The 26591-nt window shown below is 38.2% G+C and overlaps 1 protein-coding gene across 1 annotated transcript in view; it reads right to left on the bottom strand.

The window, feature by feature from the left end:
• Positions 1–26591, bottom strand: part of LOC126248776 (glutaryl-CoA dehydrogenase, mitochondrial) — a 173108-nt gene that overhangs the window by 13622 nt on the left and 132895 nt on the right. The window contains exons 7-9 of the mRNA XM_049950145.1: positions 10629–10858; positions 727–887; positions 518–640 (exon numbers count right to left, since the gene is read on the bottom strand). Coding sequence (XP_049806102.1) covers positions 576–640; positions 727–887; positions 10629–10858 — 456 coding nt within the window. The 3' untranslated portion in view covers positions 518–575. The remainder of the gene's footprint in view (positions 1–517; positions 641–726; positions 888–10628; positions 10859–26591) is intronic.

Below are 26591 nucleotides of genomic sequence, written 5' to 3'. Positions count from 1 at the left end.
ACCCATGGGGCAAGTGAACAGCAGACCTATTTCCTAATTCTTGTCAGTTAACTTTTACTTGTGTTTTCTCTTTGTATCAAACTGATGTTAGACATATAATTTATCTGTGGATAAACAATAAACTAAACAATTGTGGCTTCATACTTCTACAAACATTATTCATTGTATAGGAATCATAGCCAGAGTTAGGAAATTGTATGTTCTGTTTTCCTCATTATATTTTCCACACACAGTCAAACATCAGTTCAGTGTCAGTTATTATTAATAAATTTTAATGGACAGAAAGCTAGAACTTACAGTGTTGACATAAAATTTACACTTCATATTGCAGGTAAGTGTGGCTCGGTGGTAAAGTGCAATCTTTGGATTGATGACTGATTTACTTTTTCTATTGCAGGTAAACTTTGAGTAAAACACACTGGATATTCTCATTCAGAATACAGCAGTAAATAAATAAATATGTACAGTATTATTTACATATTTTAGAATCACAGTGGATAAGTATTGTCACACATACCTCAGAAAATACAGCAATGCATAAATATTCAGTAGCAACACAATATTTAGTCCAGTTTTTAGCTAAATGCTTGTATTCCAGTTATAGCTCTCCCAAGAATGAGAGCATGGATATCGTGAGTACCTATAACAGATTGATCAAGTGCAGTTGTCCATTATTTGCATTCAGGAAACAAAGAGGAAAAAGACAGAAAAAGTATATGACCTTACCTTCATATGTATTGACTGATTCCAGATTCAGAACATGTCTAATAATATGATATTCATCAGAAATGCCATTCCCACCCAACATGTCACGGGCAGTGCGTGCAATGTCCAAAGCTTTTCCACAGGAATTACGTTTCAGTATTGATATCATTTCTGGAGTACACCTTAAAAGAATATGTACAAAATGAAACTTTGACTTATATGGAGAAAATGAAGATGGTTTAATATGTAAGTGAGAAAGTGAGGAATTTGTGTAAAATCTTCTTGAGAACAGCTATTTTTATTATATTATTATGAAACATGCAATAACAAATGGCTTTTCATATAAGACAACTTTTGTTGGTGAAACTGAAGCATATAATTAGGAGACCACTCTTGCATCACAACATCCAGTTTCATACTACACATAGTCACCTAATAGATAGCTGCCTCATCTTGACATACAAGACAGCTGCACATTATCAGAACATGGAGTCTCCATGTCCCTAATGCATGGTTAATGACACCCCAGACCAATTCAACTGGGATTATGTGCAATCAGGACATCAAATATCCCTCAAACCACTGTAGCGTGATTTTGACCTGTTGGTATGGATTGTGTTTTCCTGGGAACGCCACATCTGGTAGGGAGACCATAAACTATGAAGGAGCATATGTGACTAATAAAAATACTGGCATATTCCACAGCTTTTATAATGCCTTCTATAACAACCGCAGGTCCCAACAAGGTCCATGTCACCTTTTCCCAACCTTCATCTGAGTTGCCACTCTGCTACTACCAAATTCACTGATCATATTTCAAACTCTAATCTCTACTAGGTTATCGTAGATCTCTGGAAGAACGTAAAGTACCTAGCGACTGGAAGAAAGCACAGGTCGTTCCCATTTTCAAGAAGGGTCATAAATCAGATGCGAATAATTATAGGCCTATTTCACTTACGTCAATCTGTTGTAGAATAATGGAACATGTTTTGTGTTCTCGTATTATGACGTTCTTAGATAATACAAATCTCCTTCATCATAACCAACATGGATTCCGCAAACAGAGATCATGTGAAACCCAGCTCGCCCTATTTGCCCAAGAAATTCACAGTGCCGTAGACACTGGCGAGCAGATTGATGCCGTATTCCTGGACTTCAGGAAGGCATTTGATACGGTTCCGCACTTACGTTTAGTGAAAAAAATACGTGCTTACGGAATATCGGACCAGGTTTGTGATTGGATTCAGGATTTCCTAGAAGAAAGAACACAACATGTCATTCTTAACGGTTCAAAATCTGCAGATGTAGAGGTAATTTCGGGAGTACCGCAAGGAAGCGTGATAGGACCCTTATTGTTTACAATATACATAAATGACTTAGTTGACAACATCGGTAGCTCCGTGAGGCTATTTGCAGATGACACGGTTGTCTACAAGAAAGTAGCAACATCAGAAGACTCGTACGTACTCCAGGAAGACCTGCAGAGGATTAATGAATGGTGCAACAGCTGGCAGCTTTCCCTAAACGTAGATAAATGTAATATAATGCGCATACATAGGGGCAGAAATCCATTCCAGTACGATTATGCCATAGGTGGTAAATCATTGGAAGCGGTAACGACCGTAAAATACTTAGGAGTTACTATCCGGAGCGATCTGAAGTGGAATGATCACATAAAACAAATAGTGGGAAAAGCAGGCGCCAGGTTGAGATTCATAGGAAGAATTCTAAGAAAATGTGACTCATCGACGAAAGAAGTAGCTTACAAAACGCTTGTTCGTCCGATTCTTGAGTATTGCTCATCAGTATGGGACCCTTACCAGGTTGGATTAATAGAAGAGATAGACATGATCCAGCGAAAAGCAGCGCGATTCGTCATGGGGACATTTAGTCAGCGCGAGAGCGTTACGGAGATGCTGAACAAGCTCCAGTGGCGGACACTTCAAGAAAGGCGTTACGCAATACGGAGAGGTTTATTATCGAAATTACGAGAGAGCACATTCCGGGAAGAGATGGGCAACATATTACTACCGCCCACATATATCTCGCGTAATGATCACAACGAAAAGATCCGAGAAATTAGAGCAAATACGGAGACTTACAAGCAGTCGTTCTTCCCACGCACAATTCGTGAATGGAACAGGGAAGGGGGGATCAGATAGTGGTACAATAAGTACCCTCCGCCACACACCGTAAGGTGGCTCGCGGAGTATAGATGTAGATGTAGATGTAGTGATATCAGAATATGAACATCCAATAACCTATGCTGTTTTTGCAGTAATCATTTCTAGCTTATAAATTATCAAAATGTGACATTTGTTGAAGTTAATCAGCAGTTTTCTGTAATCTCAGAATGCGGAGTACACTGAATGACTTAATTGCACTCTTGGCACCTGTCATGCCACGAGTTGTTGCTGTGTAGGAAAGAGAGTGGTCCTGTTTTCAAAGTGAACACTTTGGCATGCCACATGACTGGCAGTCATCAAATTTTGTACTGGTCATTGGCATAACAGTTGAGAGCAGGATGTTAAAGATATGCAATATTAGCATATTTCATCAAGATCAGATCATGTGTATATGGCACACGAGACACTCCATTTGAGGCTATGCAATTGATGGGCTTTTCATATGCCACACTTTCAAGGGTGTTCCTGAGGACTTGCTTATGGGGAAAATCACTACCGCCAATGTCATATGTCATGAGAAATAACACAGTGATGAAAGAGATTGCCACTAGCTCCATTAGTTAGTGCAGGTTGTAAGATTTAAGTGGTGGGCCACAGCCAGTTCAATGCAGAACAACAACAACGTCATTTTTTCCTATCTCTGTCATTCCTTAGTTGCTTCAAATTTCATGGAGGTACGTTTCGAAAATGTAAGTCAATGAAAGTTAGATTGTTTATGCCCTATACGTTTCACTTCTTTTATTCATGAAGCATCTTCAGGGGCCTGTAATACATTTTTCTTTTTATACATAAAATAAATGTATTACGTAATAGTTGCAATATGTTACTATGTTACATTTTGTCATGTTTTTCTCTTGCTTTTTAGATTTCAAACAACTTTTATTACACAGATCTTGTGAGGTTAAATTATCATTTGATGTTACTTCCGATTTTCAGTATTGTTAGTCCATATGTGTGGTCCTGTAGCTGTGTTCGTTCGGTCCCCATGCTCCAGCTAGCCGATTTCTGGCAGTTTTTTCACCCACATTTATTACAACACATTACTTGCACTTTTCATTTTGTGATCAATATGTGCTTGTTTACAGTATGTGGTGTTGCCAACTATCACCATGTGGTTTATCTTTTGTCTTTTGTGTGTGGTTTCATATTTTTCATTTGTTTTGTGTGTGTGTATTTTGTTATGTGTAAATGTTACATTATTTGTGAGAGCAGTCTTTTTTTTCCTTAAGTGAATAAGTGTGTGTGTGTGTGTGTGTGTGTGTGAGAGAGAGAGAGAGAGAGAGAGAGAGAGAGAGAGAGAGATATGGGGAGGGGAGGGGGGGAGAAAGAGTCATCAATTATTTACTCTGGTTAATGTTTCCGATTTCTGTTTATTATTGTTTTAGTGGCTAACATGATCAGAGAGTTATTGATTACATTAATTAGGTCATTAATTACTTTCTTTTTCATTGCATGGGCTCTTTGTATGTGAAAGTTTTCTCGTAATGTCAGGAGTTTTTTGTTGTGACTGTTCACTCTTCTTACATAAAATTATTAGAGTGAATGATCACAACAAAACTCCTCATATTACAAGAAAACTTTCACATGCAAAGAGCCCTTGCAATGAAAAGGAAAGTAATTAATGACCAAATCAACATAAGCAATAACTCTCTGATCATGTTAGCCACTAAAACAATAACAAACAGAAATCTGAAACATGACAAGAGTAAATAATTGATGGATCTCTCTCTCTCTCTCTCTCTCTCTCTCTCTCTCTCTCTCTCTCTCCACACACACACACACACACACACACACACACACACACACAATAAATGAAAAATGATAAATGTGGGTGAACAAACACCAGAAATCGGCCAGCTGGAGTATGGGGACTGAATGAATACGTCTCCAGAACCACATATGGACTAACAACACTGGAAATCATAACACCAAATGATAATTTAACATCACAAAGTTTGTGATACAAAAGTTGCTTCTAATCTAAAAAAAACAAGAGAAAAACATGACAAAATGTAACATACTAACATTCTGTAACTACTACATAACACATTTATAAAAACTAAAACTTTGTGTTCTGCCTTATGGCAGGTCTTGTCATGGAGGAAGCCTCATCAGAGAGGTCCACCCCATGAGCGTCTACGGAAGTGATTCCAATGGTGGTTTCCTGTTGCCTTCCACTGATGATGATGAAATGATAATGAGGACAACAAAACACCCAGTCCCTGGGCGGAGAAAATCTCTGACCCAGCCAGGAATTGAAACTGGGCCCCATGACATGACAGACCGCCATGCTGACTTCTCAGCCATTGGGGCGAACACACATTTATTATATGTATAAAAAAGAAATATGTATAACATGCCACTGAAGATGCTTCACAAACAAAAGAAGCAAAAGGCATATGGAGATAAACACACTGCCTTTCATTTAGTTGCATAGATGGAACATACCTCCATGAACAACAATGATGATTGGTCAGCACCCACAATCATCCTCTCACTATAATGTGTAGAAGTCACCACTCTCACATGCATATTGAACATCAAAGAGCATGGATATTCATATAATCACTGGACACTGACAGTAAAGAAAGTTACCTGAACTGACGAGCTGCAGAACACACTGGTACACTCTTATGGCGGGGTATGATTACACCAAAAACCAGGTGAGCTGTTTTTCCAAAAGAACACCATTCAGGCCAGTAGCAGTGGTATAACCATATGGTGGACATGCACGTGGAATGAAATGTGGTTCCTGGTATGACTAACATTATTCCTCACCGGTGAATGATACAACAACCTTCAGCCCAATCAGGTGCACACTAAATCTCTCACCTCCCTCTCCAGGTGACTTGTACCTTTAGAAAGGCAGTCTCTTATCCAGTTGCTCCCAAATTGGAACACTGCATGAAATGAAAAAGTTTTCTGGTCCTCCAGGTCACCTGACCTTAATCATATTGAGCACATATAGGACACCATATGTATGTTTCTGGCCAATTTCTGTGTGTTGTGGTCAACAGTTGAGTAGTTATGGATCAGTGTGGCTATCTACACACACTGTTTCACACAGTCCGAGCAATGACATGTCACTGCTGTCATAAGGCCGAAACGTTTTGCTAGATGCTATTAGGTTATATTCCTCATTACTCCATAATACCTCTGGTATTATGACATCCCCCCTGGGTTACTAGGTGAGCTCAATCTTGACAAAAGGATGTTCATAATATTAATATTATAGGCAATCGGTGTGTGAGGAATTTTCTTAAGCTTGGTCTTCAGTTTTTCCCACTACCCACCCGTCATCCGTTTAAATTTGTTGAAATACTCCGAGACAGTCACTGTGTGAAATGTACTAACTTATCTCATGTTTAAAACAATTTTATTTTAATAGTAAAAATTGCACAATTTAAATTGAGTTTGTTGTATATAAATCAATATCTTGTAGGAATGAGTCATTTTACATTCCATCACAAATTATTTTGTGAATATTGTTACAACATCAAAATTTATAAGGTTTTAATATGCGGATCTGATTTGGTAATTCTTACCCATCACCTTTAACACATTAAAATAACATAAATTCTTCTATAGAACAGAAGGAGGTGACAAGGAGAAACTTTCTCAGTTTGTTCTCAAATTCTGCTTTGCTGTCTGCCAGACATTTTATATGCCTCATTAAGTGATCAACAATTTTTGTTGCAGCATTACACCACCCTTTTTTTGCTAAAGACAACCTTTATGTGGAGTAATGGATGTCATTTTTCTTTGTGGTATTGTAATTATGTACATCATAATGTACTGTAATTAACTGTAATGGATTATTTACAACAAACTTCATGAGGTAATATACATATTGTGAAGCAGAAGTGAGGATGCCCAAGTCCTTAAACAAATGTCTACAAGGTGATCATGGGTAAGCTACCACACATTATAATTAAACTTTAAGTGTTTCATGATACAACACTGGAAAATTCTTACTCTTATCAGTATGAAAAGCACACTTTTAGGATTCATTTTAGAAGTTCTGGGCATGTTATTCATCTGCAAATGTGTCACATGACACACGAAAGTCATGTTTTTTTTATCAGCAATCACATTAAAGGACATTTTGAAGTTTTCAACCTCAGATGATTTTCACGAGTATTCATTTTACAGGGTGATTAGAATTAAAGTTAAACTTTCAAAACACTGTAGAAATAACACCACTAGTCAGAATGATGTCAAATTGCATTGGAAAATTATTGGAGAAGGGGGAAAAAGTATGGCAGATGAAAAATATAGTATGAAAATTGATCAACAGATGGTGCTGCATGTGACAGAATAGGTAAATGAAAACACCTGTCACACGACACATTGAAGTTGGTATAAACACTCCAGGTACACGGCTTTTCCTCCTTTCGCATCTCCGACGTTCGCAATGACTGTCTCAATGCAGAATCACGCTCTGCTTGTAAAGCTGTATTACAAGAATGATGACTGTGCACACATCATTCTGTGGAAGTACTGGACACTGTAGGGTTTTAAAAAAGGCATTGGTCCAATGACTGCCATGGGTCTGGAGAAAGTTATTCATAAATTCGAAAAGACATGTTCTTTTGGTGAGCAACCTGATAGACAGAGGAAACAAATTGATTCGATGTCAGTGGAAGCAGTGGCCCCAGCAGTGCAGGAGGAGACAAGTGGTGGTGTGCAAACATGTAGTGCACGGAGAATTGCCTGAACATTGGACATACCCATGAGCATTGTGCGTAAAATCCTACAAAACACTCTTCTTTGCTATACATTCAAAATTACCCATGTGCACGAGTTGCTTCCTGTTGACCTGCCAGCAAGAGAGACCTTTGCTTGCATGGAAGTGGACAATGATTGGCCAGGGAAGATTTTGTGGAAAGATGAATCCCACTTCCATCTGATAGTGTATGTCAATACAATGTGGGCAAGAGAAAATCCACACGCAAATCAACCGGTTCCACTTCATCCTGAAAAGGTCACTGAGTGGTGTGGGTTTACGGCATCATTTATCATAGGGCCATATTTTTTCGAAGAGACAGGTGCTTCTGGTCCTGTTGCCTGTACCATCACTGGTAAGTGCTATGAGTGTCTCTTGCGCAACCTAGTTATTCCAGCTCTCCAAAAGCATGGATGTGTGGATGGGATCATTTTTATGCCAGATGGCACACCTCTGAACATTGCAAATCCAGTTAAGCAGCTGCTGAAGTGCCATTTCAGAATTGCTAGAATTATCAGCCGCCATTTTCTTACAGCCTGGCCATCCTGATCAACTGATCATAACCGTATGACTTCTGGCTGTCCGGCTACCTGAAAGATGATGTGTTCAGTGTTCCGACTGCAAACTTAGCTGCATTGAAGGCACGCACTGTGCAACACATTCTGAACGTGACTCCGGAAACACTTCCATCAGTTGTGTAACATTCTGTTCCTCAATTTCAACTTGTTGCAGAAAACAGTGGACAGCATACTGAAGATTTTTTGGACCAGTCACACAGAAATTAATAATCTGATCTGATTTTGATTGATGCTTTTTGTACGGTTTTTGGTCTCAGGACAATTAAAAACTGATGTAAGTGATGCTTTTTATGTGATTTTTGGCCTCAAGACAATTAAAAACCATTTTTTTCCATCCAATGTGATATGACCTTGCCGTGGTGGATGGGCTTACATAACTAACAGTATCACACCTGTACACGCATGCAAACTGAGTAGTTAAGTTTGTTTAACGTCAAATGTACACCTTAGGCATTGTTGTATGATTCATTTGTCATTTGTAGTCGACCACTATTAAATTATAATGCTTACGGTGCCATCTATATCTTGCATGATTGCCCAATTTTGGCCTTGCAGGCCATTTTCAAGCATGGTAGGTGTTGATGTGTTGTGCAGTTACCCTGTTATTAAACAGTGCATACAGTCGATCTGAAAGCCAGCACATGACGTGCAAGTATGGCTGTGGTACCCCATGTGAACCAAATAAGCGGTCACATCAATTAAATATCTAGGTGTAAAGTTGCAAAGCAATATCAAATGTAACAAGCACATGACATCAATTGCAGGGAAGGCAAGTGGTCAAATTTGTTTTATTGCAAGAAGTCTTTTTAGTATAGCTCATCTCTAAAGGAGGCCACATACAGAATACTTCTTGAATACCACTAGAGTCTTTGAGACTCTACCAGGTAGGATTAGAGTACATCGAAGCAATTCAGAGGCACGTTGTTAGATTTGTTATTGACAGGTTCAATCATTATATGAGTATTATGGAAATCCTCTGAGAACTTGAATAGGAGTCCCTGGAGGAAAGATGACATATTTTTTGTGAAACACTATTGAGAAAGTTTAGAAAACCAGCATTTGCAATTGTCTGCTGAAGAATTTTACCGCGCCCAATGTACATCTTGTGTAAGGAATATGAAGTAAACATAAGGTAAATTTGGGTTCATACACAAGCAATTAGACAGTCTTTTCCCCCTCACTCCATTTGCAAGTGGAACAAGGAAGAGAATGACTCGCTGCGGTGCAAGGTAACCTCTGCCAAGCACCATAAAGTGGCTTGTGGAGTATGTATGTAGATGTAGATGTCTACATCAATTTATGGAAGTAAAGGATCTGAACTCTCCTCCATCAAATTTGTGTCCAGTTCCTGTAATTAGTACTCTTCCTTGGGAACTTTGCAGCGTAATAATGAACCTCAAAATATACTGTAATTAAGTATGTGATTTCACAGTACTCTAATCAAATGAGTCATTTAGTTTACAAAGGACTTACTCAGTGAAAAAATATAGTAACATGCTAGCCATTTATATGATTGTCCTTTAATTAATATTAAGCTATCTTTAATCTCCATTTTTCAACATACATTGATTTATACTTAACTATATGTGCAATGTCACATACACTTTATAGTCTTGTACATTCAGAAATTTTTCAATTGTATACAAGCAAAATGGCACAGTGTAAGACACTCAACTCATTCGGTTCAAATCCCCACCTGAACATCCTGATTTAGGTTTTCCATGATTTCTTTAAACAGTTTAAGGCAAAATGGGAAAGTACCTTGGAAATGTACTTTTAAAAGGGCACAGCTGATTTCCTCTCCAACCTATTTCTAATGACCTCATCATTGACAATGTTAATCTCTAATATTCCATCCTTTTCCTATGGAGATGGAGATGTCAAGCAGACATGATTTCAGTTTGCGTTTGAAGTTAATTATATTGTATATTAGATTTTTCACATACTTGGATAAGTGGTGAAGTTAATTATATTGTATATTAGATTTTTCACATACTTGGATAAGGGGTGAATTATTTTTGGGACTGCATAACCCACTGCTTTCTGCATCACACTAAGCCTGAGTGAGTTTTGTTACCAGGAATTTCTGAGTTGAAAGTGAACATCTTCATTCCCAAATGAATTACATAGCATTTCTTGTGTAACTTTGAAAATTATGACATAAAAGTAGTTACAAGTCAATGTGTCTTTATAGAGGCAGTTAATACCACAGGACAGAATTCTAGGGTGAAAAATGTTATTATTCTTTGATATACCTTATATTTTACCCTTATTTAAAAAATTTATTTTCAGTAATGAACAAGTTTGGATTATCTAAGTTTTTTTCAACATATTTCAAATTAAGTTTTGATTTGATTGAATATGTTGTTTTCTCTTTGTGATTAAAATCAGCAATATTACAAATTCTTATTCCTAAAAAATTAGTACACTTACAAATTCTTATCCTTCAGGCGACCCACATGAAGACATGCTTGAAGACCTATTGATATTTCTGTAAGCATATCTGCTAATTTCTTCTGAATGAGCTGGGTGGCTGCTAAAGGCCGTCCAAACTGGTGACGCTCTAGTGTATATCGACGTGCTTCTGCTAAGCAAAACTCTGCTGCACCCAGGGCTCCCCAACCAATACCATAACGAGCATTACTAAGACAGGTAAAAGGTCCCTGGAGAAAAAGGGCACAAAAAAAGAACCTTAAGTTACAACAGATCCAACACTTACAATAAAAATGAGAAATATGGAAGAGTTTATTTTGAATATAAATAGAACACAGAGAAAAATTTTATCATCTTCACTTCAAACATCAGGCCTTTTTTAGTTTTGCCTGTTACAGTATGCATCAATTCCTCAGTATTCTTCGAGTTCATTATATCCACATTGTGTAAACTGTAAGAACCAAATGAGTATTGATTATATAATCCAATGTGCCTCAACTAAGAATACATTTGCCATGTTTACCAAGATTCATCCACAAGATAACAGATCGTAGGGATGAGAGGTGTTTTTTTTTTTTTTTTTTTTTTTTTAGGCTTTGAAGAATCAGCCATCATAAATGAGTGTAATGAATACAACTTTAATCTACGTGACAATCTGATTGTTGATTTGGAAATTATGTACATATCTGGAGATGTGTATTAAGGTCAGTGAGAACCTAGGGATGAGAGTTACTTTTTTCTTTTAGGCATTGAAGAATAAATCAGATCAGCCATCAGAAATGAGTGTAATGGATACAACTTTAATCTATGCGACAATCTGATCGTTGATTTGGGAATTATGTACATATCTGGAGATGAGAATCTAAATTATTCCATGATTGAACTTAGGACATCCAAAGTAATTGTGTCAACAATTTGCTTACAGTACTTCATGAAATCGGTGCTCAGCTGCAGGATGATTTGCCTCATAATGGGGAAGAAGAACATAATTTGAAAAAGAGTAGCAACATAATTGTACAAATTTTCTCACTTTAGATGAAAGAGTAGTGTCTCAAACTAATTGTATTTTCTTAAAATTAGTAGAAATGGTCATACATATTGCAAATCTTTAACTGGCAATACAATTATAGAAAATAATTAGTTTTATTTCCTACAGATGAAAGTATGCTGTTTTGATATCAGCCTGTAAAAGCAGACATAAGTTTGTATCTTTCAACTTTAAACCTGCCTATCTCCTGCCACTTACTTTTCAAAATATTTTGGAAGACTATGATCAGATTTATTGGCATGTTGCAATTCCTTTCTGATTCCTTCCCAATTTGGTTTCCATATAAGATACTTCACAGAGGATGCTATAATCATTTACAGGAATAAAATACTTTGTTAACCGTGTCCTCTGAGTATCTTTTTGAATTTTTGGAACTCTTCCAGGTTAGACTCACAAAATCAATACAGCATGGGAAATCAGATAGTATAGACTCTTTCAGTGTATTACCCTCAACCTATTCTTATCTTGATTTTTCATTAATGGCTTTCCAATGATGGTAAATAATCAGGCAGCAATGGTTGCCAATAAAATAGTTGTACAGATCAAGTATTACTACTACGCAACACAAGCCACAATAATGTCAAATTTGTTAATACTATTTTGTAATAGTGAATGACACTGCAAGTCATTGAAATGAGATAAATGTGCTGGAAATTCAGAACATACAACATGTAAGGTTCCTATGTAGCCAAACAGACAATTAAACTGGTAGCTTATTGATAACTAACTGAAGCAACAAAGTTTGCTCCAAAAATTATTTTCTGACAGTATGACAGACAAGTGATTCTGTTATATTCTTTGTGTATTTCTATCATCTGCACTAATGAAAAGAATTTGCATTTCATAGGCTATAGTTAAACAGAAGAGGGAAGTTCCACAATTGTAATAGGCTTGTCTCTCTCATTCACATGGCAAACATGAAAAAGCCAACACACATTGCAAAAAGATGGGTAGAAAAGGACTCACCAAAGGTGGATGTACCAGAATTAAATAATGCTAAATATACAATTATGTACCAGTTTCTGAGAGGACATAAGAAAGGAAAAGAAATACGCCTGGTTGGCTGACTTTGAAGTAAAGATGCTGTAAATACAATAAATACCTATAAACCCACAAATGAATCCATTCCAAAAATTTACAATGATAAGACTATGAAATACACAGCTCTTTTTTCTTTTTATTTACACATGAAGTTCCGTAGGACCAAATTGAGTAGCAAATCTCCAAGGTCATGGAACATGTCGGAACATGAAATTACAACATAAAAGTAATAACAGATAAAATAAAATGTATATGAACCCAAAAAAGACAAGCCATAAGTTTGAGTAAGCACAATCAACAATATAACATAGGAATGAGCTTAATTTTTCAAGGAACTCCTCGACAGAATAGAAGGAGTAACACATGAGGACACTCTGCAGTTTCAATTTCAAAGTGCATAGATGACTGCTAAGATTTTTGAACTCTTGTGGTAGCTCATTGAAAATGGCTGCAGCAGTATACTGCACACCTTTCTGCACAAGGGTTAAGGAAGTGCAATCCAAATGCAGATTGCATTTCTGTCTAGTATTAACTGAGTGAAAGCTGCTAACTCTTGGGAATAAGCTGATATTGTTAATAAGAAATGACAGTAAAGAATAAATATACTGAGAGGCCAATGTCAATACCCAGACTAGCGAACAGGGGTCAACAAGAGGTTTGCGAACTTATTGCCCGAACTGTGCGTTTCTGAAGCACAGATATCTTTTGAGAATGATAAGAGTTACCCCAAAATATAATACTATATGACATAAGACTTATGTCATAAGTGAATGAAAATAAGCAAAGTAGACTAATTTTCATGTTGAACGATCACTTACTTCATATACCGTTCGAACAGTAAAAATGGCATCATTAAGTCTTTGGACAAAATCCTGAATGTGGGCTTTCCATGACAGTTTACTATCCATCTGAACACCTAGAAATTTGAACTTTTCAGTTTCATTAATCATACGCCCATTCTGTGAAATTAAAATGTCAGGTTTTGTTGAATTGTGTGTTAGAAACCATAAAAGCTGAGTCTTACTGTGATTTAGCATTAGTTTATTTTCTACAAGCCATGAACTTATGTCATGAACTGCACTATTTGAAACCGAGCCCATGTTGCACATAACATCCTTTACTACCAAGCTAGTGTCATCAGCAAACAGAAATATTTTAGAGTTACCTGAAATACTAGAGGGCATATCATTTATATAAATAAGGAATAGGAGTGGCCCCAACACTGATCCCTGTGGCACCTCCCATTTGACCGTACCCCACTCAGACTCCACATCACCACTATTCTCAACACTGTGAATAATGACCTTTTGCTGTCTGTTGCTAAAGTAAGAAGTGAACCAATTGTGAGCTACTACCCACATCCCACAATGGTCCAATTTCTGCAGCAACATTTTGTGACCAACACAGTCAAACACCTTAGTTAAATCAAGAATATGGCTAGTACTCGAAACCTTTTGTTTAACACATCAAGTACCTCAAAGAGAAAAGAGAATATAGCATTTTGAGTTGTTAAACGACTTCTAAAGCCGAACTGTACATTTGATAGCAAAATGTGTGATATAAAATTATCAATTATACTTAGATACAGAGCATTTTCAATGACTTTAGCAAACATTGATGGCATAGAAATAGGTCGAAAATTGTCTACATTATCCCTTTCTTCCTTTTTATAAAGCGGCTTTCCTACTGAGTACTTTAATTATTCAGGAAACTGACCATTCCTAAACGAAAAATTAGAAATATGGCTAAATACAGGGCTAACATGTGCAGCAAAGTACTTTAATATTCTGCTAGGCACTCCATCATATCCATGAGAGTCTGTAGTCTTCAGTGATATAATTATTCACTCAATCTCCACCTTGGCTCAGAAAATGATTGTTAAATACTGTACATATGTCTGATATACAATTAACAGAAACTAACTTTATATTGCTGAACTTGTGCTGCTGACCGGACACTTCCTTCACAACTGACCATATGGTTTTAATTTTATCCTGTGAATGAGCTATTCTATTTGCATGCCATGTACTCTTTGTCTTCCTAATAACATTTTTAAGCACCTTGAAGTACTGTTTGCAATGCACTACTGTAGCTTGATTGTGACCACTTCTAACGTTTTGATATAATTCCCACTTTGTTCTACATAATACCCTTACCCCACTAGTTAGCCACCCAGGATGCCTTTTACTGCTAGTACCCTATTTAGCCCCCCATGAACCATGGACCTTGCCGTTGGTGGGGAGGCTTGCATGCCTCAACGATACAGATAGCCGTACCGTAGGTACAACCACAACGGAGGGGTATCTGTTGGGAGGACAGACAAATGTGTGGTTCCTGAAGAGGGGCAGCAGCCTTTTCAGTAGTTGCAGGGGCAACAGTCTGGATGATTGACTGATCTGGCCTTGTAACACTAACCAAAATGGCCTTGCTGTTCTGGTATTGCGAACAGCTGAAAGCAAGGGGAAACTACAGCCGTAATTGTTCCCGAGGGTATGCAGCTTTACTGTATGATTAAATGATGAAGGCGTCCTCGTGGGGAAAATATTCCGGAGGTAAAATAGTCCCCCATTCGGATCTCCGGGCGGGGACTACTCAAGAGGACGTCGTTATCAGGAGAAAGAATACTGGCATTCTATGGATGGGAGTGTGGAATGTCAGATCCCTTAATCGGGCAGGTAGGTTAGAAAATTTAAAAAGGGAAATGGATAGGTTAAAGTTAGATGTAGTGGGAATTACTGAAGTTTGGCGGCAGGAGGAACAGGACTTTTGGTCAGGTGAATACAGGGTTATAAATACAAAATCAAATAGGGGAAATGCAGGAGTAGGTTTAATAATGAATAAGAAAATAGGAGTTCGGGTAAGCTACAACAGACAACATAGTGGACGCATTATTGTGGCCAAGATAGAACGAAGCCCATGCCTACGACAGTACTACAAGTCTCTATGCCAACTAGCTCTGCAGATGACGAAGAAATTGAAGAAATGTATGATGAGATAAAAGAAATTATTCAGATAGTGAAGTGAGACGAAAATTTAATAGTCATGGGTGACTGGAATTCGATAGTAGGAAAGGGAATAGAAGGAAACGTAGTAGGTGAATATGGATTGGGGGTAAAAAATGAACGAGGAAGCCGCCTGGTAGAATTTTGCACAGAACACAACTTAACCATAGCTATCACTTGGTTCAAGATCCATAAAAGACGGTTGTATACATGTAAGCAGCCTGGAGATACTGATAGGTTTCAGATAGATTATATAATGGTAAGACAGAGATTTAGGAACCAGGTTTTAAATTTTAAGACATTTCCAGGGGCAGATGTGGACTCTGACCACAATCTATTGGTTATGAACTGTAGATTAAAACTGAAAGAACCAGAGGTTGTACAGAGTTTCAGGGAGAGCATAAGGGAAAAATTGACAGGAATGGTGGAAAGAAATACAGTAGAAGAAGAATGGGTGGCTTTGAGGAATGAAATAGTGAAGGTAGCAGAGGATCAAGTAGGTAAAAAGATGAGGGCTAGCAGAAATCCTTGGGTAACAGAGGAGATACTGAATTTAATTGACGAAAGGAGAAAATACAAAAATGCAGTAAATGAAGCAGGCAAAAAGGTATACAAACGTCTCAAAAATGAGATTGACAGAAAGTGCAAACTGGCTAAGCGGGGGTGGCTAGGGGACAAATGTAAGGATGTAGAGGCTTATCTCACTAGGGGTAAGATAGATACTGCCTGCAGGAAAATTAAAGAGACCTTTGGAGAAAGGAGAACCACTTGCATGAATATCAAGTGCTCAGATGGAAACCCAGTTCTAAGCAAAGACGGGAAAACAGAAAGGTGGAAGGAATATTTAGAGGGTCTATACAGGGGCGATGTTCTTGAGGACAGTTTTATGGAAATGGAAGAGGAGGTAGATGAAGATGAAATGGGAGATATGATACTGCGTGAAGAGTTTGACAGAGCACTGAAAGACCTAAGTCGAAACAAGGCCCCGGGAGTAGACAACATTCCATCAGAACTACTGACGGCCTTGGGAGAGCCAGTCCCGACAAAACTCTACCATCTGGTGAGCAAGTTGTATGAGACAGGTGAAATACCCTCAGACTTCAAGAAGAATATAATAATTCCAATCCCAAAGAAAGCAGGTGTTGACAGATGTGAAAATTACTGAACTATCAGTTTAATAAGTCACAGCTGCAAAATACTAACGCGAATTCTTTACAGACGAATGGAAAAACTGGTAGAAGCGGACCTCGGGGAAGATCAGTTTGGATTCCGTAGAAATGTTGGAACACGTGAGGATATACGGACCCTACGACTTATCTTAGAAGAAAGATTAAGGAAAGGCAAACCTACGTTTCTAGCATTTGTAGACTTAGAGAAAGCTTTTGACAATGTTGATTGGAATACTCTCTTTCAAATTCTGAAGGTGTCAGGGGTAAAATACAGGGAGCGAAAGGCTATTTACAATTTGTACGGAAAGCAGATGGCAGTTATAAGAGTCGAGGGGTATGAAAGGGAAGCAGTGGTTGGGAAGGGAGTGAGACAGGGTTGTAGCTTATCCCCGATGCCATTCAATCTGTATATTGAGCAAGCAATAAAGGAAACAAAAGAAAAGTTCGGAGTAGGTATTAAAATCCATGGAGAAGAAATAAAAACGTTGAGGTTCGCCGATGACATTGTAATTCTGTCAGAGACAGCAAAGGACTTGGAAGAGCAGCTGAATGGAATGGACCGTGTCTTGAAAGGAGGGTATAAGATGAACATCAACAAAATCAAAATGAGGATAATGGAATGTAGTCGAATTAAGTTGGGTGATGCTGAGGGAATTAGATTAGGAAATGAGACACTTAAAGTATTAAAGGAGTTTTGCTATTTGGGGAGCAAAATAACTGATGATGGTCGAAGTACAGACGATATCAAATGTAGAATGGCAATGGCAAGGAAATCGTTTCTGAAGAAGAAAGATTTGTTAACATTGAGTATAGATTTAAATGTCAGGATGTCATTTCTGAAAGCATTTGTATGGAGTGTAGGCATATATGGAAGTGAAACGTGGACGATAAATAGTTTAGACAAGAAGAGAATAAAAGCTTTCGAAATGTGGTGCTACAGAAGAATGCTGAAGATTAGATGGGTAGATCACATAACTAATGAGGAGGTATTGAATAGAATTTGGGAGAAAAGGAGCTTGTGGCACAACTTGACTAGAAGAAGGGATCGGTTGGTAGGACATGTTCTGAGACATCGAGGGATAACCAATTTAGTATTGGAGGGCAGCGTGGAGGGTAAAAATCATAGAGGGAGACCAAGAGATGAATACACTAAGCAGATTCAGAAGGATGTAGGCTGCAGTAAGTACTGGAAGGTGAAGAAGCTTGCACAGGATAGAGTCGCATGGAAAGCTGCATCAAACCAGTCTCTGGACTGAAGACCACAACAACCCTATTTAGGACATTCTAATGGAAAGCAGCTCTCAAAGAGCATTAGAAATGTGTTAAGGAAAGCATTATATTTGTCATCTATGTTACCAGCACTATAAACATCCTGCCACTCTTGTTCCTTGACAAGGTTTAAAAAATTCTCATTTGCTTTTGGATTAAATGGTTCAAATGGCTCTGAGCACTATGGGACTTAACTTCAGAGGTCATCAGTCCCCTAGAACGTAGAACTACTTAAACCTAACTAACCTAAGGACATCACACACATCCATCCCCGAGGCAGGATTCGAACCTGTCACCATAGCGGTCGCACGGTTCCAGACTGTAGCGCCTAGAACCACTCAGCCACTCCGGCTGGCTTTTGGATTAACTTGCCTGCATAGTTTTTAATTATATGTGACATTTGTTTGAGTACAAAATCCTTTTAGTGTTAAAATTGGTGCATCATGGTCTGAAAGGGCATTCACCCTTTTACTAACAGAATGCCCATCTAGTAATGAAGAATGAATAAAAATATTGTTTAGGGCTGTGCTACTGTTCCCCTGCACCCTAGTTGGAAAAACACAGTCTGCATCAGATCATATGAATTTAGGAGATCTACGAACATCATTTTTCTTGCACCATCATGTACAAAATTTATACTGAAGTCACCACATACAACTAATTTCTCGTATTTCCTATAAAGTGAATCAAGAACCCCCTCTAGCTTGGGCAGAAATGCTCTGAAGTCAAAATTAGGGGACCTATAAACAACAACAATTAAAAGTTTAGTGTCACTAAATTCAATTGCAACTGCACAACATTCAAATATCTGTTCAGTGCAGTGCCATGATATATACCTCTATGGACTCAAAAGGAATACTGTTTTTTACATACATGGCCACCCTCCCACCCCACAACGAAATCCTTGAAAAGCAGCCAGCTAACCTGTGTCCTGGTAAAGGAAGCCTCTGAATTGTCAAATTATTTAAGTGGTGCTCCGATATACGAATAATTTCATAGTCAACATCTATAAGCAGTTCACTAACTTTATCTCTAATAGCTTTAATATTCTGATGAAATATGCTAACTCCTTCTCTACTTGGAAATATGACATCCTCTGAAGGTGAGCCCTTAGAGGGACTTCCCTTAAGCAGGTATACCCATCAGCTGACTTCATTCAAAAATGGTGCAGATCTAACACCAACTACTACAGGAATTTTTCCAAGAGTGATCCTACCACCACCCACTACACTGTCACCTATAAGCTTTGCCAGTCTCCCCTTCCCATACCTGTTGAGGTGCAGGCCATGCCTAGTGAAACCCAACCTACTGATAAACTCAACTGGCACCACTGCAATGTGACCCATGCCCTCTGCCATCAGTGCCCTCTCCAGGCCAATGTTAACGTGCTTAACAGCTGCATTAAGATGAGGTTGATCATGATGCTGAAACAGTTGCATGAAATGCAGATTAATGCCATCAGTTTGAGTAGCTATCTTTATCAGGTCACCACCTACATCACATTCCCTGTCCCTATCAAGGCTATTCCCTGCACCAGGTCTAATTTGGTGCTTTGCTTTGTGTATGTAATTAATTTCCTAATATATTTTGACCATTCCTAGTTAATATCTTTTGTTATAGAGTGAAATCAGTAATTGTTTCAGGACTTAAATTCTATTGTTTACTTATAAACAAAAATAAAATCTGTAATAATTATAAACATTTGGAATAAGAACTACTAGAATCCTTTAAGTATTTACTTGGCTCTATTCGAAAACATGTTAGCAAGGCCAGCCCTTATTTAATTCCAAAATAATTACTAGATTGGTCAAAAGCATTGTTTGCATAACTAGATCTGCTAATTTCATTATTTAAACAAATAATTTGGCCTAATCTTTGTGGTAGAGAGAACTGTTAAAAAGGGGGAATTTTTCGATCTATTCATTTAATTGAATGAGTTATGTTTTAATTGTAATTTCTGTAACTTAAAACATCAAAAAAGTATAGTCTCAGTGCCTATTACTGTGAGGATTTATAAAGGCCCTATTTTTGGTCCTGAGACCGTCCAAGGCCAATTTTCAGAGGGAAATTATGTACTGCTTCAAGTAACAACAATGCATCAAATTTAACAGTGGAATTAGTGTAACACAAATAGGCCATGTATTAAGGCAATGACAATGTCTGTTCAAGTTATTTGAGAAATAGTGTCACACATACCTTATTCTTCTGCAAGAACTGTGAACAGTGTGGTTAGGTTTATACTGCTCATAGATGTTCAACAGCAAACTATCATAGCAGTATGCTGATGTTTGCCTGCAACCTATTAATGAGGCTTATCAAAATTTACCAATAGTGAACTGTGTAATATTGGGGGTTGTGGACAGTGACAGTAAATAACTGTGAAACACAACTGTGCAACTGTTAGCTACATTAATTACAGTAGTCAGTGTTGAACTCCCCCCCCCCCCCCCCCTATTTTTCAGCCAGTATAACAATGCAGTACGTCAACACCAAGGACCAATGAAGAAACAAAGCAGGTGAGCGTCACAAGCTTTCAGCCAAGTGCTCATTGGCCATTTTCAAGAGGTATGACTGCCAGTGGGCTGCTGGTACACCCTTATATATGCTAGCTGCCAGCTGATATCACTGGTGCTCACAGCCTTGCCATATATGAGCATAATTTGACTTGGCATTCAATATGCCCACTTCAACCATGTGATCCCTGGATTCCACATCATCCTGAGCTGCAGGAGACCATCTCCATTAAGGGCATTATTGGTGATTTTTATTTCATTGGCTTCTTTAATTACACAGTCCCAAAAGCCATTAGTGTGAGCCACAACAGTGGTTTCATCGAATTTGATCTGGCGACCGTTTTCTAAAGCATGTTCAGTTAATGTGGATTTCTCAAGGTAGTGTATGTGATAAAGCCTCTTGTTCTTCTGTCTGCATTGTTCTACCATTCATACTGATTTCCAACATATGACTGGCCGCACTCGCAAGCCATCTTGTAGACCCGAGGTATTCTGTGACCTGCTCCATCTCTAACTGGTCTCAGGACTTCCGAATATTTATCAGAGACCTGAAGATCAATTTGATTTTGTGTCTTTTCAGTAGGTGGCTTGTCTTGCTCAACATGGACCCACAGAATGGCAAGAAGACAAGTTTCTTTTCCTACTTTTTGTCGGTGGTCTTATTGTGATTCTCACTTGAAAGCACTCCATTTATTTGATGAATGTTGTAACCGTTGTTCCTGAAGACCATACTGTCACCCTCATTAAGATGAAGATGGTCAGTCAGGTTGATAAAATCATTAGACCACAGAGCTGTGGTCAAAACGCACAATAACCCTGAAAGAGTGGTTTGGTGTGGGGCGGTAGAGGGGTGACATGGACCGCGGTAGTCATCGTAGGGTTGTGGACCACTGTGGCTGCGGCGGGGACGGAGCCTCTCCGTCGTTTCTAGGCCCCCGGTTAACATACAATACAATACAATACAATACAATACAATACAACACAATGATGATCATTTATGAGTCACTGCAAGCTTAATATCAGTAAAATGTATTGTCTTAATATAACTGGCCAGAGCCAATAATTTTTCTTATTGCACAAAAAAAAGTATTTCATTCTCCTCCATTTATTTTTCTGCTTTTCACATCAAAACTAAGAATATTCCTGTTACTGACAACTGGAGATACTATAAACACATTTTTTGTGTTTTCTTGATTTTATAAAGTGTGGTTAGTTATGTTGTTGTTGTTGTTGTTGTTGTGGTCTTCAGCCCTGAGACTGCTTTGATGCAGCTCTCCATGCTACTCTATCCTGTGCAAGCTTCTTCATCTCCCAGTACCTACTGCAAGCTACGTCCTTCTGAATCTGCTTAGTGTATTCATCTCTTGGTCTCCCTCTACGATTTTTACCCTCCACGCTGCCCTCCAATGCTAAATTTGTGATCTCGTGATGCCTCAAAACATGTCCTACCAACCAATCCCTTCTTCTAGTCAAGTTGTGCCACAAACTTCTCTTCTCCCCAATCCTATTCAATACCTCCTCATTAGTTACGTGATCTACCCACCAACGGCAAGGACTATGGTTCAAAGGGGGAGGTGGTTAGTTATATAATTGATATAAATGGGTTTATGTACATCATTCGGGTTCTTAAGGGCAATTGTAGCCTCAAAATGAATGGAAATCGTGTTTATGACATGTTTTAACAACATTGTGTGTAAAGTTACTCCATTCAAAGAGTACATGCATATTCAAATGCAGAGATATGTTAACAGGCAGAATATGGCGCTGTAGTCAGCAATGCCTATATAAGACAACAAGCGTCTGGTGCAGTTGTTAGATCAGTTACTGCTGCTACAATGGCAGGTTATCAATATTTAAGTGAGTTTGCACGTGGTGTTATAGTCGGTGCACAACGGATGGGACACAGCATCTCCGAGGCAGCGATGAAGTGGGGATTTTCCCATATGACCATTTCACGAGTGTATGGTGAATATCGGGAATCCAGTAAAACTTCAAATCTCTGACATCGCAGCAGCTGGAAAAAGACCTGCAAGAACGGGACCAACAACAACTGAAGAGAATAGTTCAGCGTGACAGAAGTGCAACCCTTCCACAAATTGCTGCAGATTTCAATGCTGGGCCATCAATAAGTGTCAGTGTGTGAACCATTCAATGAAACATCACCAACATAGTCTTTTGGAGCCAAAGGCCCACTCGTGTACCCTTGATGACTGCACGACATGAAGCTTTACACCTCACCTGTGATCATCAACACCGACATTGGACTGTTGATGACTGGAAACAAGCGGATCGATGTGTAAGGGTATGGAGACAACCTCATTAATTCATGGACACTTCATGTCAGCTGAGGGCTGTTCAAGCTGGTGGAGGCTCTGTAATAGCGTGGCGCGTGTGTAGTTGGGAGTGCTATGGGACCCTTGATATGTCTAGAGATGACTGTGATAGGTGACACATACGTAAGCATCCTGTCTGATCACCTGTATCCATTATTCATGTCCACTGTGCATTCCAACAGACTTGGGCAATTCCAGCAGGACAACGCGACACCCCATATGTCCAGAATTGCTATAGAGTGGCTCCAGGAACATTCTTTTGACTTTAAACACTTCCGCTGGCCATCAGACTCCCCAGAAATGAACATTATTGAGCATATCTGGGATGCCTTGCAACGCGCTGTGCAGAAGAGATTCCACCCTCTCATACTCTTATGGATTTATGGACAGCCCTGAAGCATTCATGGTGTCAGTTCCCTCCAGCACTACTTCTGACATTAGTCGAGTCCATGCCACTCATGTTGTGGCACTTCTGCGTGATTGCGGGGGCCCTACACAATATTAGGCAGGTGTACCAGGTTTTTGGCTCTTCAGTGTACTTTGCAAGATATTTGGCAGTATTGCCTTATAATGGATAACTTTACACATCTGGAAATTTTAAATGGAAAGAAAACAGAAATCTGAAGTGGCATGACACTTTTCATAGCTTTATTGACTTGTTGGAACCTATTACAAGGATAAATGGAATATGGCAAGTCATTTAAATTTTAAGTTTTTATTATGTAAATTGAAAATAATGTTTCCGCTGTGTCTGGAGCACGAGTTTCTCACTCTTCACTTTTATAGTATTTCTATAGCAGGATGAGGCACTACTAACCTTGATTTCACTTCAATAAAGACTGGATACGTATATAAAAGATTGCAGGTGTTCTTTGAACTACAAAGATCATCTTTGTAATACCACAGGTTCATCATGTAGCCCCTAGTTATTGATTTTGGAGATATCTCCAACATCAGGCCATACAAATGTCTATGTTGAGTCACTTGTCATCTTCACAAACTTAACTTGAATCTCATCATAAGATAGCACTTGTCCAATAATTTCCTCAGTATCCTTATTTTCTGCTTTTGTTTGCAGTCGTCGTAAAGTTACTCCACCCAAGCAAAAGTCACACACTTTTGCTTGTTTTCAGATTGCTAGTAAAATGTCTCCACTAAAAGTGTGTTTCACCTACTGTTCCACATAACTATGACATGGCAATGACAGTTTCTAAGCAATGTAAAAACACGTAAAGATACTCACATCCAATTAACTGCATTTATCATCCAGCAGCATGATGTACGAACAACACTGTCATGAATTTTCAAACCAGTAAAGTTCACTATGTCTTATCTAAGCAGCCATTTTACTCAGAATTTCCAAAACAGGCCATGGGCAGCACCCCACAGAACTTAATGGGAAGTGTGTAAAGTAACCCAGGTTGCATAATTTAACCCAGTTTATGGTACATCAAATTCAGTCGTTATCCTAAAACCATTGCAGAGTATACCCTTGTACCAGTTTCATCCTCTCAGAAACTAAACTCTGCTTATATCCTGCTAAACACAAAAATAGTTTTATACATAATCACTATTATGAATTTGGATATTTTATTTCCATGCATTCAAAAGACAGCAGTAGATTTTAAGCAACTTTCTTCTTCTCTGAATTTCTAATTCCTCTGAAGCACACACAAATTTGATAATTACTGAAGATTTTTGTACCCAAATGTACAAAAAACTTTGGACAAAAACAGAAGGCATTCAGCCTGATCCATCTATTTGCCATGCTTTCTGTCAAACTACAGCAAGCTGTAGTCTCAAAATAAAATGGCACAAAACCTACAGCACTGCTCCCTGTCTAGCACTGCCGCAATTGCATTCTCACAATGAGTGGATTTTGGATATTAGCGAGATCATGGAAACCAATCCTCTGCAACAGTTAACATGTTCATCTGATGATTAAATTATAGTGTATGTTTTAGAGTTCAGTGGTTACATCATATTTCAAAAGAAAATATAAAACTGACAAGATTATTTAGAACATAGAGAGTGAATATCGAACACACACAGGTAAGTACAGTAGTATTTCTGTATGAGAAGGAAAGAATTAGGGTTCATACCCAAAGGGTTTCAAATTAACAATTGCCAAGGTTATTTCATTTGTAGAGACCGCATTATACAGGGTGAACCAACTCCACAGAACAACATTCACAGGCTATGTATGGTATGGATCAAAACAAGAAAAAAAGTCTAGCAAGTATGGGCTCCAAAACTGGTACCTTAAGAGCTACGAGCACATGGTCATCTTTGCTACTGTGAAACACATCACTTGTACTGAACAAGTGCTCATAGCTCTTAAGGTATGCATTTTAGAGCCTATGTTTACTAGACATTTCTTTCTTGTTTTGTTCATGCTACTACCTCTGAAAGTGTACTGGTGGAATTATGGTTCACCCTTTGTAGAAGCAATGTTCAGCAGTGTATGAAGAAAATGTCAGATCCCAAGAAAGAAGTGATTCCATGATACCTAAAGAGGAGGACAAAAACATATGCACTGATCTCAGTTTGATGTATTTAATAAATAGACATTTATACTATCTGTAGACGGAGGAAAAGCATTTGACAGTGTTGACGGGAATACTCTCCTCAAAATTATGAATTTATCAATGATAAAACACATGGAGTGAAAGGTTATCTAAAACAAGTACAGCCCAGAGTCAAAGGACATGAAAGAGAGGCAATAATTGAGAAAAGAGTGAGACAGGATTGTAGCATATACCCTAAGTAACTTCATCTGTAAATTGAGCAAGCATCAAAGGAAACCAAGGTGAAACATGGAAAAAAGAATTTAAGTTCCCAGACAAGAAACTTTAAGGTTTGATGATGACACTGAAATTATGCAACGTATCGCAAAGTATTTGCAAGATCAGCTGAATGGGGTGAACATTGTCTTGAAAACAGGATATAAAATTAACATCTAAGAAAGTGAAACAGGAGTAATGGAGTGTAGTTGAATTATATCAGGTGATGATTATGAAATTAAATGCTGAAAGTAGAGAAATCATACTATTTGGGTAGCAAAATAACTGATGACAGCAGACGTACAAATGACATGAAACATAGACTGGCAATAGCAAGAAAAACTTTCCTGAAAAGCAAGATGATGTTAACAACAAATACAAATTTAAGTGTTAGGGAGCCTTTTATGAATGTATTCATTTGGAGTGTGGCATCATGTAGAAGTGAAATGAAGAAAATAAATGGTAAAGAGAATATAAGCTTATGTGGTGCTACAGAAAAATCCTGAAGATTAAATGAATAGATTGGATAAGTAACAAGGAGGTACTGAATGGAATTAGACATCAAAGAGCTTAACATCAAAACTTGCCTAACAGAAGAAAGAGATTGATTAGACACATCCTGAGGCATCAAAGAATAGTTTAATTTGGCCTAGAGGAACATGTCAGGGGTAAAAATTGCAGGAGGAAATCAATGTTAAATACAGTAGGCAGGGTGCAGTAGTTATGCAGGTAGTAAAAGGCTTATACAGGAAAACAAGTCAGTCTTCAGACTGATGAATTCAACAACTACAATAAGTACTCTGTA

This window comes from Schistocerca nitens, chromosome 3, assembly GCF_023898315.1.
Source record: "Schistocerca nitens isolate TAMUIC-IGC-003100 chromosome 3, iqSchNite1.1, whole genome shotgun sequence".
In the NCBI taxonomy this organism is placed as follows: Eukaryota; Metazoa; Arthropoda; class Insecta; order Orthoptera; family Acrididae; genus Schistocerca; species Schistocerca nitens.
This window is presented reverse-complemented; position numbering and strand designations above follow the sequence as displayed.